This window comes from Macaca mulatta, chromosome 5, assembly GCF_049350105.2.
Source record: "Macaca mulatta isolate MMU2019108-1 chromosome 5, T2T-MMU8v2.0, whole genome shotgun sequence".
NCBI classification, from domain to species: domain Eukaryota; kingdom Metazoa; phylum Chordata; class Mammalia; order Primates; family Cercopithecidae; genus Macaca; species Macaca mulatta.
The window spans coordinates 41,680,310-41,697,727 of NC_133410.1; the positions used below are offsets into that span (position 1 = coordinate 41,680,310).

At 35.0% G+C, this 17,418-nt stretch overlaps 1 protein-coding gene across 10 annotated transcripts in view; it reads right to left on the reverse strand.

The window, feature by feature from the left end:
- Positions 1 to 1,639: 1,639 nt before the first annotated feature.
- Positions 1,640 to 17,418, reverse strand: part of ATP8A1 (ATPase phospholipid transporting 8A1) — a 266,396-nt gene continuing 250,617 nt past the window's right edge. For 9 of the 10 annotated variants that reach the window (XM_078001749.1, XM_078001748.1, XM_078001747.1 and 6 more), the window contains 4 exons: positions 16,885 to 16,973; positions 16,074 to 16,166; positions 7,872 to 7,963; positions 1,640 to 6,277 (listed from right to left, as the gene is read on the reverse strand). In XM_078001749.1, the coding sequence (XP_077857875.1) occupies positions 6,180 to 6,277; positions 7,872 to 7,963; positions 16,074 to 16,166; positions 16,885 to 16,973 (372 nt within the window). In that variant the 3' untranslated portion in view covers positions 1,640 to 6,179. 10 annotated transcript variants of the gene reach the window in all.

Consider the following 17,418-nt stretch of genomic DNA (forward strand, 5'->3'; position numbering starts at 1 on the left):
TGTGCCATTGCACTCCAGCCTGTGTGTCACAGTGAGACTACGTCTCAGAAACAAAAAAATAACTGTTCCTTGGAGACAAATCTATTCTAAAATAAGTGTGCTTTTCTAACAAAAAAAAGCACATTTGACATAGTAAATTTGCTTTAAAATGGTTATGTTCCAAAGTGAACAGATTGTACACTTGTCCAAATGGATAATTCCTTATTTTCCCCAACTGTTTTATTTTTGTTATTAGCTACTTCTCATGGTGGAGAATTTACCAGATTGACTTGAATCCATAGGAAATTTTCTCTCTAAAATGAGATAACCAAAAAACTTCCTGAAAGTAGATACAGTCACAACCAGGAATTTGACAAATTTCACTGGGTTGGGATTTTACCTTTGCATAATCCAAAACATTTATTTAGTTATGTGTTCAGGAAAACTAATAATTTATAGCCATGTTAAACTATTAAGGGAACAAACTGTTAACAATTTTTATATGTACATGACTATTTTAAAATTGCAATTAAACAATAGTTTATGAAATTATTCTGACAGGAAATCCTTATTTACACTGCTAGTTTCATGTACTTGAAAGTAATAAAATGGCAAGAGGTGTTTCATATTTTCCAACAAATTTTATTAGCCTATTCATGAAATTGTTAGGAAGACCTTTCTTCATTAAAGTGAGGTAGTTCTGTTACTGAAATGAAAGCTTTAGGTTAGAGATGCCCTACGCATCCAAAAACAAAATTTAAATGGAGATGACACATTGAATTTATGGAAATGTATTTCGTTTGCTTTTAGATTATGGTAGTATTAGAAGGCATCTTAAACTACAGGTCAGTGGAAGCACGTGCTGATTTTAAGGAGAATGGAGTTGAATGTGAAAATTATTTGATAGAATTCAGAGGTAACATATCCATGAACTGTTTTGCTGTGGTTTTGAATGGAGGTTCCCACCCAACTGTCGTCCCTGGGAAGATTGTGGGAGAGGACATGGGGCTCCAGGCAGCTAAGCACGCACGGCCTCAGTCTAATAAAATCAGATGCTCCTCAAATTGCCTCTCCAGTGCCTCTTTGAGAACTAATCCTATTCTAGTAATTTACCTAATTGTATTTTCAGTTGTTTCTCTTTTACCAAAGGACACTAATTTTTGCTGAAGTGATTGTTCTCATTTCTGACGCTGTCTATACTTCTGTCTCATGTGCTCAATTTTGTTATTTTCTGGTTACTGCCTTCAAATGTTATTGCCTAACTTGACCACTTTCTCATTAACTTAATAGTTGGTTTAGAAAACAAATCCATCCAACATAATTCATGGTTGAAACCATGAACTAGCTGTTTACTTTCAAGCTGATTTAAATATGTAACAGGGACAACCCCGGGAGGCTTTTCATACTGAAGTGACAAAATACTTTTATTAAAAAGTGACAAAATAATTTTATTTAAAAATTCTGTTTATTTAATTATAAAAACTACTCATCTTACCAAACTAGAGTTAATGCACTCCATTTCATGTCTGATTTTGCTGGATTAAAATGAAGGGCTATTTTGTAAATCACTGGGATACAACTTCTCAGACTAGTTACTGTTGGAGTTGAAGGTTTTAGAAAGCAATACAATTTCTAGAACTAGCAATCAAAACTTCAACAATTTTAAGTAATGGTAAAGTTTATTTCATTTTTAATAACAATTAGAGGACAAAATGTTGAAAAATTTGCAGTTTAAAACATGCACATTCACAAAAGGCCAATGACACATAACACTGCATAGAAATAATATTACTCGACTTTAATAACTACAAAACACAGTGCATCAAACATCAAGATAAACAAACCTGAGAAAACTACTATAACCACAGATTCAATACTCTCCACTCATGCGGCCTCACAATTTCTACAGCAGTTTCAGCAGGAATGGTTTTTCAGGGAGCTGAAAATACTACTTTATCTTTAACGCAAAACTGCAGTTTTCTGTAGTAGCTGCCTTCCAAGGCTGCCCTATTTTTTTTTTTAACCTAATATACTTGAAGATGTAAAAAATGACGATTGAAGTAGTTAAACAACAGATAGTATTTACTGCATTTATGGCTTCCATTTAGAACCATGAAACATAAAAATATTATTTTTAACTCTTCTGCTCACATCTTTGCAAGAACAGATTTACTTGTGGAAAGTTGCTGTTAATTCAAAGTAAGCAAATATGAAATCTAGTTTTCCTACTTAAGGGAGATTTATTTGCTGAGAAGTTTTGGGAGCTTTATTAAGAAAAGTTCTTAGAGGCAAGCTAAACAAAAGATTCAATTAAATTTGTTCAAATTTCTTTGTAAAATAATCTACTTATTTAAAAAGTTGTGCAGAGGACCAATTAATTTGTCTACTGAATATTAAATTCCAGGTAGGCCATGATAGAACTTTACAAGGCAGAAATAAACATCAAGATTTACAGCAATAGCCATGCATTGGCCTGGATAACTTTAAATATGAATTCATGCAAACCATAAACCTATCAAAAACACAGCTGTTCTCATACAGAAAGTAAATCAAGACAAAATATGGAAAACATTTATTTCCCTTCCTTCAAAACTAAACTTACATTCCACTTTAATAGCTGTTGAAGGTTAATTAAAATGCAGTAAAGTATAACTACGTTACACAAGTGACTTCAGTTATTTTAATGTGAGAAAAATCAGACTATGGTATCTTACGAGTCATTATAGAAATGTTCATCATTAAAAAGCATTTATTAGGCACTGAACTGCATGGTGTTACCTTAAGTCATTTACAAAAAGAATTCCTGGTCCATGTGATGTGAATGGACTGGGCATTTTCTCCATAAATTCTGTAGATGACTATTTATAAGATTATACACTTAATGGGTTTTAAAACCAGGAACTATCAAAGGGCAACTGCACAAAAATAAACATGATTATTTAGCTTTGTAATAATTATGACACTGTCATAATTTTAAAACTATGAATAATACAATCTATTACTTTCTGACTAGCATTCATCTCCTGAAAAAACGTTTTAAATGACAAGTTGTAAGTGTTGTACAGGGCACGCAATGCAAAACAAATTATCATGTGACTTTCACTTTGGATATTTAGAATGCTGAATGGCAAAATTAAAGTATAAAATTTAATGATCAGAATGCTGATTGATTTCCATAATTCATTTCCCCTCTGGAAATTAAAGAGGAATCATTGATTCCATTTAATGACCATACAATTCATGTAAATGGCTAACATTATTTAGCAGAATACACATTCACCTGACTTGATTAGAAAACGTTTTCCATTAACTGAGCAACACTGCTGAAGCACTCTCACATTAGAGCATAGAGTGGAGGTGGGAGGACGGGAAGTACATGTATCATTTACAATTTACAACGTTCCTGAGAGACACTGTTCCTGCTAATAATTTCTACAATATAACATCTTTCTGGGTGTGAGACACCAATATATTTTTATATGTATATATAAAACATTTAGAAAGTCCATGCTCAATACCACTGTGTACTATTCAATATTAAAGAAGCAACTTCCAGCTTTTCAATGCTAAATGAACGAGGATTTTCTAAGTTGTATTTTCTGAATTGTAAACATTGTAAAGCAACTGTGTTAGCATTTGCCAGAGTCCCTATAAGGAACTTTTCAATGGAGAGTACATGCCCTTTATTTAAAAAAAAACACATGTTCAAAGTCACTTCGACTGTTTATTTCAATCCTGGTAAAACCATGTGACTTTTTTCCAATTATGGAAGGTTTAAAAAAATCAGACTATTTTCTCCTATTTAACACTGCAAAGTCAATGCAATTGAAATGTTATATTTTAAGTTTTACCAAGAAGGTCACTCCCTGTCCCTCAAATCCCAAGTCTCACCCAGGAAGCAAAGTGACTGACAATGTCAATAATTCAAAAATAGGACCATGGGACAAAGAGGCTCAAATCAGTCACATTTCAGATCACGTTACACATTATCAACCATAAGTAGTATTCTCGTTTCAGAGCTCCACAGAAACAATCCATGTTTCGAGATTAAAACTTACAGTTTTAACGCAGAAAATCCAGTTCTATTATATTCATAATGTTTTCATATTAAAATTCTGCAAAAGGGTGCCACTGATGAAGGGAGGGCAAATAGAAGCAGTTCTTCTCTGTAACTGTGATAAAGTGTTTCTCTGGAGGGGTGCACTTCATTCTTGCTTTCTCATTTCTTGTGGTTTGACCTCAGCTATCACCACTGGGAAGCCCAGCCCAGGTAAAGCTGCTCTGAATATTCATTCATTGCACAGGTAAAGACTGGGACTTCAGAATTTTGAAGACGATCTTAGACTCTTACACCTGTGGTCTTGCTAGATATGTTGATTCCTGACTCTCTTAAACTGTACCCCAAACAGGAAGGACTTGGGAAGTAAAGTATGTAAACGTGTGTTCCCTTAAGGTTAGAATTATGTATATGTGTTATAAACTTTTATTTGTAGAAAATGGAGAGGCATACTGGTAACTAAGTAGCTACAAATACAGACAAGGAAATGATACATATCCTAATTTTAAATCTAGATTGAGAAAAAGGGTGAAAAGAATGTGAAAATATTAAACTCAAGAAGCGATCTGAAAAAAAATCACCTCTTCTCAATTCTAGTTGACTTTTTTAAAAGAGAAAGTTCTATTTTGCTGGTAAGTCCATGTAAAGGCAAGCAGGCTTTTCAGTAAAAGGCAAATAGTTTGCTTCGATCTCTGAAGTGTATCTGAAAACGAATTCTTTTTTTTCAAATGAAAAGTATTATTTTAAAAATAGTGTAGAAAACTGGTTGTGGTTTTTAAACAGCCCCTTCATTTACTGTTGGTTGCAAAATAGCCATTGTCAGATGTCCTGTAAATGCTGAAAACAACTGAATTGAACATACATTTTAAAACATACTAACAAAACCTACTCATGATGAAAGTGTCCTTTGACTGTAAAGTTATGGGCTTGAGTAAAATTGGCATTTTTTAAATGGGGAAAATGTACTACTTATTTGTCCCAATAAGCATCAAGTGATGAATTTTGGGAACTATTTGATGAGTGAACTGTGAAATAATTTTCAGTCTTCAGTATCAGGGCAGTCATCATGACACCGGGTGTGCTACATAAGACAGCAGGCATTGCTAGTGGGAACTGGAACACAGGACAAAAGCCCATGCATTTATCTGGCATGTTATTCCAAATATTGCAACAGAAGCTTTGGAAATCCCACGTAAATATGTAGCATATGTTTCTTAAGAGGAAAAACTTTAAGACAAAATGACACCACTCAATCTACTGCATTAGCCAGATTTTTAGAAAAATCTAAATGATGATGAAACTTCATCAGAAACAACTGAAACATACATACAATTTGAAAAATCAGTGTCATAACAACAGTCACATTAGCACGTGTGTCCTCTAACAAATAAACACGACAAACAACAAAGAAGCATGTGTAAGGCCAAAGGTGCAACATCACAGATTTTAGTAGCAAATGCCTTGAAATACTCATTTTTGTAAATCACTCTTACATTTGAAAAGTCAGACATGCAGATCTTACAGCAGAACTGGAAGTAAACTTTCTCTTACATTTCTGGACATACGACCACTGAACTAGGAAAACACTTACTGAACCTCTTTGGCAAACATTTATCAAGACAATTTTTGACACAAATGCTTGTTAATGCCTTGTTTAGAAATTTTGCTCAGGAAGGTGAGTCAGTTCCTTAAGAATGCTGGTTTGTTTCAGCATATCCTGAAATCTAAGTCTGGATATCAAGAGTCCCTTTAGCTAAATACCATTTAGAGTTTTTTAATGGTTGGTTACCTTGTGGTACAGCCAATAAACTGATAGTCTGTTACAGCCCCAGAGTCACGGCATAAGAATACTGACTTACTCTCCGTTTAAGAAAAGCACTCTGGCAAGATACCAGGTCATTTTCAATTTCCGCTTACAAAGACTTAGCAAATACTTTAAAAAATCCAAAAGAGATGGTGTTACAGTACAGTTGCACAGTGCTTATGTCTATAATATACATGAATCTGAATGTCCATCAGCGAGATGAGCTCAGATCCACCTTTCCTCTCCATGGACCAGACTGGAATTGGTTAGCAGACTGCGGTGACAACCTGGTAGGTCTCCTTAGAGAGAGAACAGAGCCTGCCTTTCAGGCTCTCCCCATCACCATTCATCGGGCCTCTGTTTCGTGGTATCATATGCTCTAATCACTTCAGACTGTGAAACGATTCCATTTTCATCTTGAGAGAATGCATACCCATCTGTAGGTTAATGATAAAACAGAAATTTTCACAAAGGCACTGGAAACCACTGTTATTCTGACTTTTGGGTATTCATTTTCTAGCTTGGGGAACGAATGCAGTCTTCCCATCTTCAAAAGCATGGAGACACTGATTTTTAATGCCTAGAAAAGACACAGACTTAACTTCAAAATAAAGAGTGGGATGATCATAGCTTGCCAGTTTAGATTCTAGGAATTCTCCCCAGAAGACTGAGTAGGCGCCCTCAAATCCCCTAAATCTTCTGTCCCATAAGTCAACTCCAACTCTTCTAATTGTTGCTTCCCCAATTCTGGAGGGGGTGAGGGAGTTAAGTGGGCTCACATATTTCCATATAGGTCAGGTGGATGAGAGGAAAGGAAAAGTGATATGTAAGTGAGGTGGTGAATAACGTAATTGATTCAACTATCCCACCATGTCCCTTGGTATCTGTGGGAATGGCTTCAGGGATCCCCTTGAATATCAAAATCCACGGATGCTTAAATCCTTTATATAAAATGGCACAGTATTTGCATATAACCTACACACATCCTCTTGTAGACTTAAAATCGTTTCTAGATTACTTGTAATACCTAATACAATGCCCCCACATGAGTTCATTCTAGTAGATTTAATGTGGTATTTGGTCCACGGCAAGGTCAAGTTTTGCTTTTAGGAACTTGGTGAATTTTTTCCCCCTTGAATATATTTGACTCACAGTGGGTTGAATCCACAGATGTGGAACCCACAGATAGAAAGGGCCAATTGTACATCAAAACATCACCTTGTACTCCATAAATATAGACAATTATTATTTGTCAATTTAAAAAGGCGAGGAGAAGGAGATAAACACAAATAGCTGCTAATGGTGGCAAGTGGACATTCCTTCAGAGGACATTCCCCTTGGCCCTCAGCATCACGAATAAACTCACTCACGCTCCAACACGGCATGGGGATAAGGAATGGCCCCCAAGGGGATCACATCTTTAGAAAAGGCCTCTTGAAGTATAAAGAGCAAAAGCATTAGACATGAGTATATGTAAGTGAAAATAAATTATATGTGGAAACAACATGAAACAAAAGATAAATTACTCACACAAATACGTTTACTACCGGGTTTTACATTTTATATTCGTTTTTAGATCTTGAAATGTTAAGAGGGCGCAATATCTAATAATTTCTTACAACTCTAAATATTCATAAATATTTCTGAGGGGAAAATATATGTTTCCTTGTGTTGCATGAAAGCTGAAAGGCTCTTGCAAAGTTATTCAAGTAGAAAAGATAACAAGACAGGGGCAGCTTTTAAGAATTAAGATTTACTGGCTTTAAAGAAAAAGATTTGAGGAAGCAAGGAATGTAGAAATACTGTTTTTCTTAAACTGAAACAACAAGATTTTAAAATTAACTATCTCTTCTGTTAAAAGTGAAATGGTTCTGACCAATGGATTTTCTGTTATTTACAGGTTGCAAATATGCAAAACTTGTTTTAGACGTTAGTTTTAAATAAATATCCCTAAAGTTAGGATATTGTATAAATGCTATCATACAGTAATGGCAGAGAATTTCTTTAAAAATAAGAAACTCAAATACTCACGGAGCAGGTTTTGTTGCAAGGATTCAGAGCGGTACAAGTTCACGTGGTTCTTCTTAAAGACGTTCTTGAGCAGTTGCGCCCTCTCGGTTAGGCTGCAGAGCAGGTGCAAACGTGTGAAATGAATTATCAACTCGGCAGAGACCCCAGTGTGCCCACAGGACCACCAAAGAGAGTTAGACTTAAACAAAAGATGGCTTGAGAAATCCGTAGCCTAGTGATTCTTTTTACACTATTTTCTCAGATAGCAAATGAGATTTCAAGTATTTAGACAGACTTTTGAGGCCATTTTCTCCCTAAGGAGTTTTGTCCCCAATAATCCTTCTCGCAGTAAAAAGTAAGATCTCCTCACCACCCCCCACTCAGTTATATTTAAGTCAAATGACAACACAGAGCCAGTACAACACAATTAAAACAAAAAATACAAAACATCAGTAGTGTTATTCACTTCTAAAAACTTACTACATATATTCTAAGCATGGCATTTTTAGAATGAAAAAAATTAATTATTACTATTTTTTTCATATTTGGCACGTTTTTAGTGCAAAATATTTTTAAAAGATATTAACTAAAGTAAATATTAACTAACATTATACAAAGAAGACATTTCATAGACTTTTTAACTAGAAAAAATTTACTACCACTAATATGGTATGACATGTGTTCCTTAATTTTATTTTAAAATAAACTATTTTCAGAAAAAGTGATTATGATAGGTGAAATAACAAGGAAAGTATTTTGTCAATGAGTGTTTAGAATAGTTGTCTCCTCAGATACAAATCCAGATAATTAATTATGTAACTTCTAAAAGCACATTGTAAAAAATAAGGCATCTTCTCCCCCAACTTCACATAAAAGTGTCTCTCACAGTAGAAACTCAAATACATTTGTTGAATATATGAAGTTGAGTAATAATTCTGAAATGTACTTAAAGACATCATCAATCGTCCAAATCATGCCATTTCTTCATTGTTTGATTTATAAAATTTTGTTTTGATATTAAAGAACATAATAGGCATGAGAAATAAGTAATCCATATGTGTTGCAGCAAATGTTTATGCAATTTTAATAAGTGGAACTGATTCAGCTGAAAAATTTCCATGTTGTGTTTCTCCCACTATAAAAGCTTTAGTTAAATTGCTGTGTTATGTTAGCTCTGTATTTTGCCAATTTTTCTGAGACCCTGAAATGAAACAATATCATATACAAAAAAAGGATCCTCTGCAAAATGAACTCATTGTGTAAATGAGTTATGCAAACATTTAGGCAAAAACCGAAGAAAAAATATTTAGAAATGTTGACATTTGTAGTAATCTTCCACACATATATTTTAAAGTCTAGGGAGGTTAGTTGGTATTATCAGACATATTTTATTGTCATTGGAAATTAGCTACATGAAGGCAAGAAAACTAATTAATCTAAAACTCCAGCAGTTCTGCAAATAGTTGTAAAACTTGTCTCTGTCAGTGAAATAAACAGATATGAGAAATGAGAAAGGGCCATTTTTACAGAGTTGCTTTCTTACTCTACTCTTTAAATGATCTAGCATTACAGACCTATGGACCCTAAGGGACACTAAAATATGTAACTGCTTTGAGGAAGTTGCAGCTTTAGCAGCAGGTGGTCTGATTTCCTTAGCAGAGCCTTGTGGATGGGGTGCTGGAAAGTCTTTGGTGTTTCAAACCAAAGTGACTAGGGGAGACTAGAGGATGGCTACGTATCATTATGCAGCGTCTTCTTCCCAAAAGACATTTTCCAGGTTTCAGGCTGGCCTTCGTAAATGCATAATACTTTAATATTACAATATTAAAATGGTAAGAAGGCAGACATGAGAATTTAATCTTTCATATTATAGCAACTGAAATACATAAGGTAACATAATTCCGTTTTGTATAAGTTCATATAAAGGCTTTCACTTAGATCTTCTTTTATATCAAGTTAACGCACAGCATTAAAACAAAGCAGTAAGAAAGTCTCTTTCTTAAGAAAGAAGCACATTACTCAGGAAAGAGCATGGGCTCTGGAGTAGCGCTTTGGTTTAATTTTGGGTCGGCTGCTTATTAGCTGTGTCACCACAGGCAAGCCTTTCTCAGTCATCTCCTATGTAACAGGAGGGCAGTACTTAACTCTCAGGCAGACTGTGAGGATGCAGGGAGCTGTCAGCACAATGACTGACACTTAGGAAGCACTCAACAAATGCTGGGTCCTCCCACCTTTACCCCCAAGATCCTGAGAATTTATTATAAAACATCAACTGGAACAGAGATCATCACCAAACAAAAGGTACTTGGTAAGGAGTATTTTTGATGCCTTGGTTTCTAGTCAACGTAAGTGCAAGGTAAGATGTCTGTTGCTGCACATGAGTTTTAATTTATAATGTTCTCATTCTACCTCTTTACTAAGAAAATGACTAGATTTTTGTTGTTTTGTTTTTCCTTAGCTACTTTGAACTTCTTGCTTTAGTCCTGTAGAGCAGAGTACCTCCTTCAGGATATAAATGCCATTCACAGGAGGTTGCTAAATAAATAAGTAGTGATGAGTTGTATTTCTCTAGTCTTATCTTACACCTTTGGGGAAGTACTCATTTCAACGTTTATGCAATTCTGGGCCATCAATGTTTATAGGTACTGATATTACCACTAAGGCACATTATAAAATATGCTTATGCTGATAGATATATTAAAAGTTCAGTTTTAGTGGAACAGCTTAACACAGTGTGAAAAGACAAAAAAAAAAAAAAAAACAAAAAACCAACCACTAAAGATACCTTCTCACTAAAACCACATTTTCTTCACAACTCTTGACTAGCAGTTTTACACAGTCTTGTATAGTCTTTCATTTACATACCCAACTATGTAAATTTTGAGTTTGTTTAATGCAATCATACAAGTACTACCAAATATTGTTACCTTATTTCCAAACCCACTAAAATGTTGCAATTTAAATATTTGGTGGCGGTGAATGTAAAGATAACATGTTTAAAATAATATTTCACAGGAGATCGAGACCATCTTGGCTAACACCATGAAACCCCGTCTCTACTAAAAAAAACAAAAAAACAAAAAAACAAAAAAACAAAAAATTAGCGGGGCATGGTGGTGGGCGCCTGTAGTCCCAGCTACTCGGGAGGCTGAGGCAGGAGAATGGCATGAACCCAGGAGGCGGAACTTGCAGTGAGCCGAGATCGTGCCACTGCACTCCAGCCTGGGCAACAGAGCGAGACTCTGTCTCAAAAAAAAAAAAAAAAAAAAAAAAAAAAATATATATATATATATATATATATATATATATATATATATATATTTCACTTACAAATACTAAAAAATGTCGGTGTTGGTAAAAAAAACAATTTACAGTTCTGGAATGTGTTGTCTTAAGGAATTTTCAGTGGGAAACTTGAAGAGGAATAAATTTGCATTTGTCTATATATTGGGTTGGTAAGCTATTTAGGTTGACTCATTAAAATAAATCTCCAAAAAGTAAGTATTCATTCATGGAATGTTTAATGTATAGCATGTGATAGCTGTCCTACACTAGGGTAGCTGTGTGGTGGGGAAACAAACAATGAATATAACAGGCCTAACCTCTGCCCTGGAGCTGAAAACATTTCAATGTTCTGTCACTTTCCTTTCCGAATGTTGGACAGAACCATTACCACGGTGATGAGAGAAGGCTGATGGAAACATTTGACAGATCCCTGTGTCCTCAATCCCCACCAAAGTATTTAAGTCATACTGATATAAAATCTAGTGTGAACACTGAGAAATAAAATTTCCTTTCTACTAGTTCTGGAGCAATGTTAAAACTGCTTTTCATTAAGATGAACAATACATCAGAAAGGTTAGAGAGAGCACTGTCACCATCTACACCACTGAGTTCTCTGACATCTCATATTCCCTACTGTCCCTGCATGCAAAAGCTGTAAACAATGGCCAAATGGTAGTGCCAGGCAAATCAGTGAGGACTGACCTGAAGATCCTAGGCTAAAATTCTATTTAGTAATGGCCAACGATGATATGCTGGCTAATGTCTACAGTAAGAAATATAAAAGAATTATGAGTCTCATTATTATATTTGCCTGTCTATAAAATACATTGCTTCACACATACTCCAATGATATCCAAAAATAACTGTCCTGCCTCCAATGAGCCCACAGTGTCCATAATTTCTTACTGTAAACTTTTGGATAAGGTTTAAATGTTCAGGACTAGGATTTGGGTTATTTTATTTTTTTAAAGTACAATTTCCATTTTATTTTTCTCCAGTGGACAGTTTTTCTTTAGTTCTTAAGAACTCAGCTCCTTACATGGACTTTGGTAGAGGTCATGAGGCAGCAAGGTTTGGGTTATTTTAAACCTTCAGGAGTAAGGTTTACGTTATTCTCTCACCATTGTAGACTTACATTTATTTCTACCATAACCCATGGCTCAAAAGCATGCATATTTAGAACATACTTAGATTGATTAAACATATTTTTCCCCTAAAATGTAATAAAATGAATCTAATTTGCAGGGTAATATGGTAGGTGGCATACTATTTCTACTAAAAATGGCTGTTTTAACCAAGATGTTTTATTTTTGAAAATGAAGATGAGAAATTATTGTAAATATTAATGTTCCTTAAGTGCTTACAATTTGTTGTTTTTCTGACATTTGCATTTTATACATGAAATGTCATACTTAGTGAAGATTAAAAAAATTGGGGATGATCAACTCACAAGATCTTTCTTAAGAACTGCATCATTGTATGACAAAAAAGTAAATGATGGTTGCTTTGGATATTACCTAGTCTAGGAAGTACAAATTATACAATTCTATGTTTTTATGAATCAGATTTCTGTTTCACAGCCCACAGGTCAACCACCAATTCAACAATCCTTTCTCCTACTCAGCAATCCTTTTGTCCACTCTTTCTTTCATCCATTCTTTAGTTTATTCTCTTAACTATTCTGTTCATCCACTCAACAAGTATTTACTGAGTGTTACTAAGTTCCTGGTGCTGTACCAGGTGTTGGGTTGCAGCTATGGCTAAGACATGGGCCTCTCTAGAAGCTCAATCTAGTATGGGAAAAAACATACATAGAGTAAATTTTTATAGTGCAATGCGATCAGTGTACCAACAGAAGTTTATACAGAGTATAAACAGAGTATAAAAGTACAGAGACAGTAGACTAGGAATTATATATTGTGTATGTACACAGTTGAAAAAATCACATCTACATTGGGTTTGGAAAGCTGAAAATTGGAGTGCCTAGTCTGTAAGAGGGGTACTGGCTCCCAAACAGGGGAAGAGCAAATACAAAGACTGGGAGATATAAAATAACATGGCGTTTTGGAACCAAATAAAGTCTGGTATCATTAGAATTCATAAGAATCACAGTTTCTTCCCTTTTGATAATGTAGATATAAAATTTGCTAACTTTTGGCGGTGTGCAGTGGCCCATGCCTGTAATCCCAGCACTTTGGGAGGCCGAGGCGGGTGGATCACGAGGTCAGGAGTTCGAGATCAGTTTGGCCAACATAGTGAAACCCCATCTCTTCTAAAAATACAAAAAGTTAGCTGGGTGTGATGGTGTGTGCCTGTAATCCCAGCTACTCGGGAGGCTGAAGCAGGAGAATTGTGTGAACCTGGGAGGCGGAGGTTGCAGTGAGTCGAGATCGTGCCATTGCACCCCTGCCTGGGTGACAGTGAGAGACTGTCTCAAAAAAAAAAAAAAAAAAAAAAAAAATTGCGAACTTTTTTTGAAATCTGAAATCAATCTCATTCTCTCAGATTCCTAAAATAATCCAGGGGGTAAAATCAATCCAACGATTCTTTAATCTTAGCGTGCCATTACTTTAAGCATGAAGATGTTTCCATCCAGTTGCTATTTTTCTCCTTTCATAGATTTTTCCCTTGCCTCCCTCCTCTGGGCATCTGCCATCTAGCAGGAAGCCACCATGGTTACACTCATCATTAACCTTCTGATCACCAGTGGGCAGAAATGGCAACCTGGAGTACATGCTGGTCCAGGGTTTTTGTCTGTGGTATTCGGCCGATAGCTAACACATTCCTGAATTCTTAGAAAAAGCTATAGAGTTATTTTAGGCAAATGAGCTAGGCAGCAGCAGGGAATTTATCTGATGCATGTCCTATGGAGAAGCTGGTGGTCATTTATGCTGGAATTCACTTCTTTCCTTTTTGGGCTCTCTGGCTCATTTTATTTAATGGAAGGAGCTACATATATTACAGACTTACTGAATGTTTAGGACCTGGGGGTCGTTATATTGGCCTGATTTATGAATAGAGGTCACTGGTAGACAACAAAAAGGCAAACTAAGTATCACGTGGAAGGGCTTAATGTGATTTTATTAACACACTTACGAATCTGGAAATGTACTACTAAGGATAGTAACAGTATTAACAGTGGCCTTTCCCTAATAATTAGGAATAAATTGTTTTATTCACAATATCATGAGCTAGAACTCTTACTGTATTCTTTTTATTGCTAGAGAAAGAGAACTGACATAATTAATTTACTAGCTGAATTTACTGACCAACTGCTAGGTAATGGAATAGGTAATTTCCTATGAGGAATCCTGTGATGCCAATTTTTAGATGAAGAAAAAGGTGGAGGGAGGAGGACACAACTCTGAAAGTAGGTATTATCATTCCCATCCTGTACACTGGGACGCTGAGTCAGAGGTTAAGTACTTTGTTAAGTTAGTAGCAGGCTGTTTTTGCAGCTCTATTATATTTTTGAACAAGTAGCAAAAGGAGGCAGAATTGTGAATGGTTCAGAACAGGAGCTCTGGGATCAGCTGGCATGGACTCCAGGCCCAGATATGTTACTAATAATTTTGGGAACTTCACCTCTCGAAGCCCCAGTTTCCTCACCTGGAAAAAAATGGAGATGATGGATCTGTATAGGGTTGTTACTGGGATTCAGTGAGATAGTACACGTAAAATGCAAGGGAAGCACCTGGCACGTAGTGAGCGCTCAGCAAAGCTCAAAGCTCAGTGTTATTATTTTCAAAAAAAGTGGCACACACTGGTGTGTGATGTGTTCCTTCAGTATGAGAGCAAGAGAGCTGGAAGCCAAGGTCTCACTGAGTTCTGACATCTACTCCATTGTGTCAAAATGAATATCAACAGTGAATCGTGATTAAGGTGACATATACCAGGGTAAAATATTTCCTATAGTTTAGCCAAAACTTCAGCTTACTTTAGTATGATAAAAATGAAGAAAAAATAAATTCCTGCTACTATCTTCATAATTGTCTTTTATTATAGACTGCAAGTAATTTTAATTTCTTTCTTATGATGCTTTGTGAATTTAGTGGATTTGATTAGCTTTCTAACTTTGATTTTTTTGGAGGGGTTGGTGGTAAAGAAGAGAACTTGGGATACATAATTCATGTATGATACACATCTAGGTCAGTTCCTAGTAACTACTGAACCACAAATGCAATTATATAAGGTAATTTGCCTTATATCAAACTGTGATTTTGATTACATACTTTTTTTTTTTTTTTTTTTTTTTTTTTTTGAGATGGAGTCTCGCTCTGTTGCCCAGGCTAGAGTGCAGTGGCTTGATCTTGGCTCACTACAACCTCCACTTCCTGTGTTCAAGCAATTCTCTTGCCTCAGCCTCCTTAGTAGCTGGGATTACAAGCGCCCATCACCATGCCTGGCTAATTTTTGTATTTTTAGTAGAGACGGGGTTTCACAGTGTTGGTCAGGTTGATCTCGAACTCCTGACCTTGTGATCTGCCTGCCTCGGCCTCCCAAAGTGCTGGGATTACATGTGTGAGCCACCGCACCTGGCCGATTACATACTATTTTATTATGGATACTATTTCAAGTTAAAAGTCTTTTTCTTCTCTTGCAGTTTGATAATACAATAATGTTTGTAACTACCATTTATTTAATGCTCTTCATAATACTTTATTCAACTCTTACAATTAACCATGAGGTAGGTATTATTGTCCTCATTTTATTGATGAGGATATTGAGGCTCAGTAGGATTAAGCAACGTGGCCAAGGGCACACAGTTTAGAAAGCGACAGATTTGATTTAAACCGACATGTCTCTGATTCCCAAACCTGTCAATGACACTGCCAGCTTGATGTTGATAAGTACAAGTCTTATCACTTATTTGCAACCACTTGTACAAGATAAATTTAAAGTTCATTTGGAAAAGAATATATTCACTGTGTATTTTACCTTTTTCCAAGTACAACTGCTCCTGGGTCTTGAGATTTTGCCTCCAGCTCCTGAACTTCATCGACTAATGTTTTAAAAGCAGTCCTCTTGATACTGCAAAAAGAAAAAAAAGGGATTTGCATGGAAATACTCCTGTGAAGACTTCACAAAACTAGATGTCTGGTTTATTATCATGCTGTTGATAAAGTACAACAGTAACAAGAGTACAAGCAGTTTTTCAACAGAATCTTAAAAATTATCATACTTTTGAAAATTAATATGAAATTATAGTTTTAAAATAAATGATGGTTTAGGTTTACAATACTGAAACTCCCATAGTTATTTAAATAAATATCATGTAATTAAATTAAATGCTACCTTTTTTGTGAGAAGAGATAAGATTTAAAAATTTATAACCTTTGAAAAAAATTAGTAAGGTTTTCTTTTCTTTCATTTTATATTTTATGTATGTTTGGAATCAGGCAAGCAAAACATTTCTTTTTATAATAAAAAGTGTGTTTGGAAGTAGTACAATTTTTCTTCTACTTTTATATGAGTTTTGGGGCTGTTTCTAAAAAACGTACTTCCCGATGTAAATTTCTCCAGTGCCATTTACTTTTCTCTGTTAACTGAAACTACCCGCTTTACTACTCATTTCATCTTTTAAACTAGTTTTCTAGTTCCTGAATCACCCCTTCCTTATTTAAAATTAAGCAATATTACCAGTCCCTATCCTGCAAGCTCTACATGCTTGAGTTGACGTTACGAAGAGAGAAATCTGAGGATGAATATGCATCTATATTTCTCCATATGTAACCGAGTATATACTTACACCTTGTACACCACATCAAGGAGCAGAGATGCCACAGGGATGAATAACAAGCCCATCCAAAAGACTCCAGAACTGAACAACATGGCTGCCTGTGCAAATCGTCAGAAAAAACATTACTTTAAAACCAAAATACATGATTCCTGTTTAGTTTTTATGTAATTTTAAGTAAAACAATTTTAAGAATATCATTCTGTAAGACAGTAAACAACTCTGAATTCGAACTTATGAAATTAACTTAGAATATCAAAATAAATCTTTGAACACATTTAAAATATACTCTGGATTAAATTCTCTTATAATAATATATGGTGTAAAATAAATCATAATTAGAAACTAAATTTACTATTTCTGGCAAATGAAAATTACTTTTGTAAAATTATAGGATATTAAAAAATCATCCAGATAAATCATGACTACAGTATAATCAAATTAAGATACCTACAAAAACAACAATTTGACTATTTTTGGCTAACATTAGGTAGTAATAATCTTAATTTTTGTTCAATGATTTATATAACAAGTATTGGTGCATAC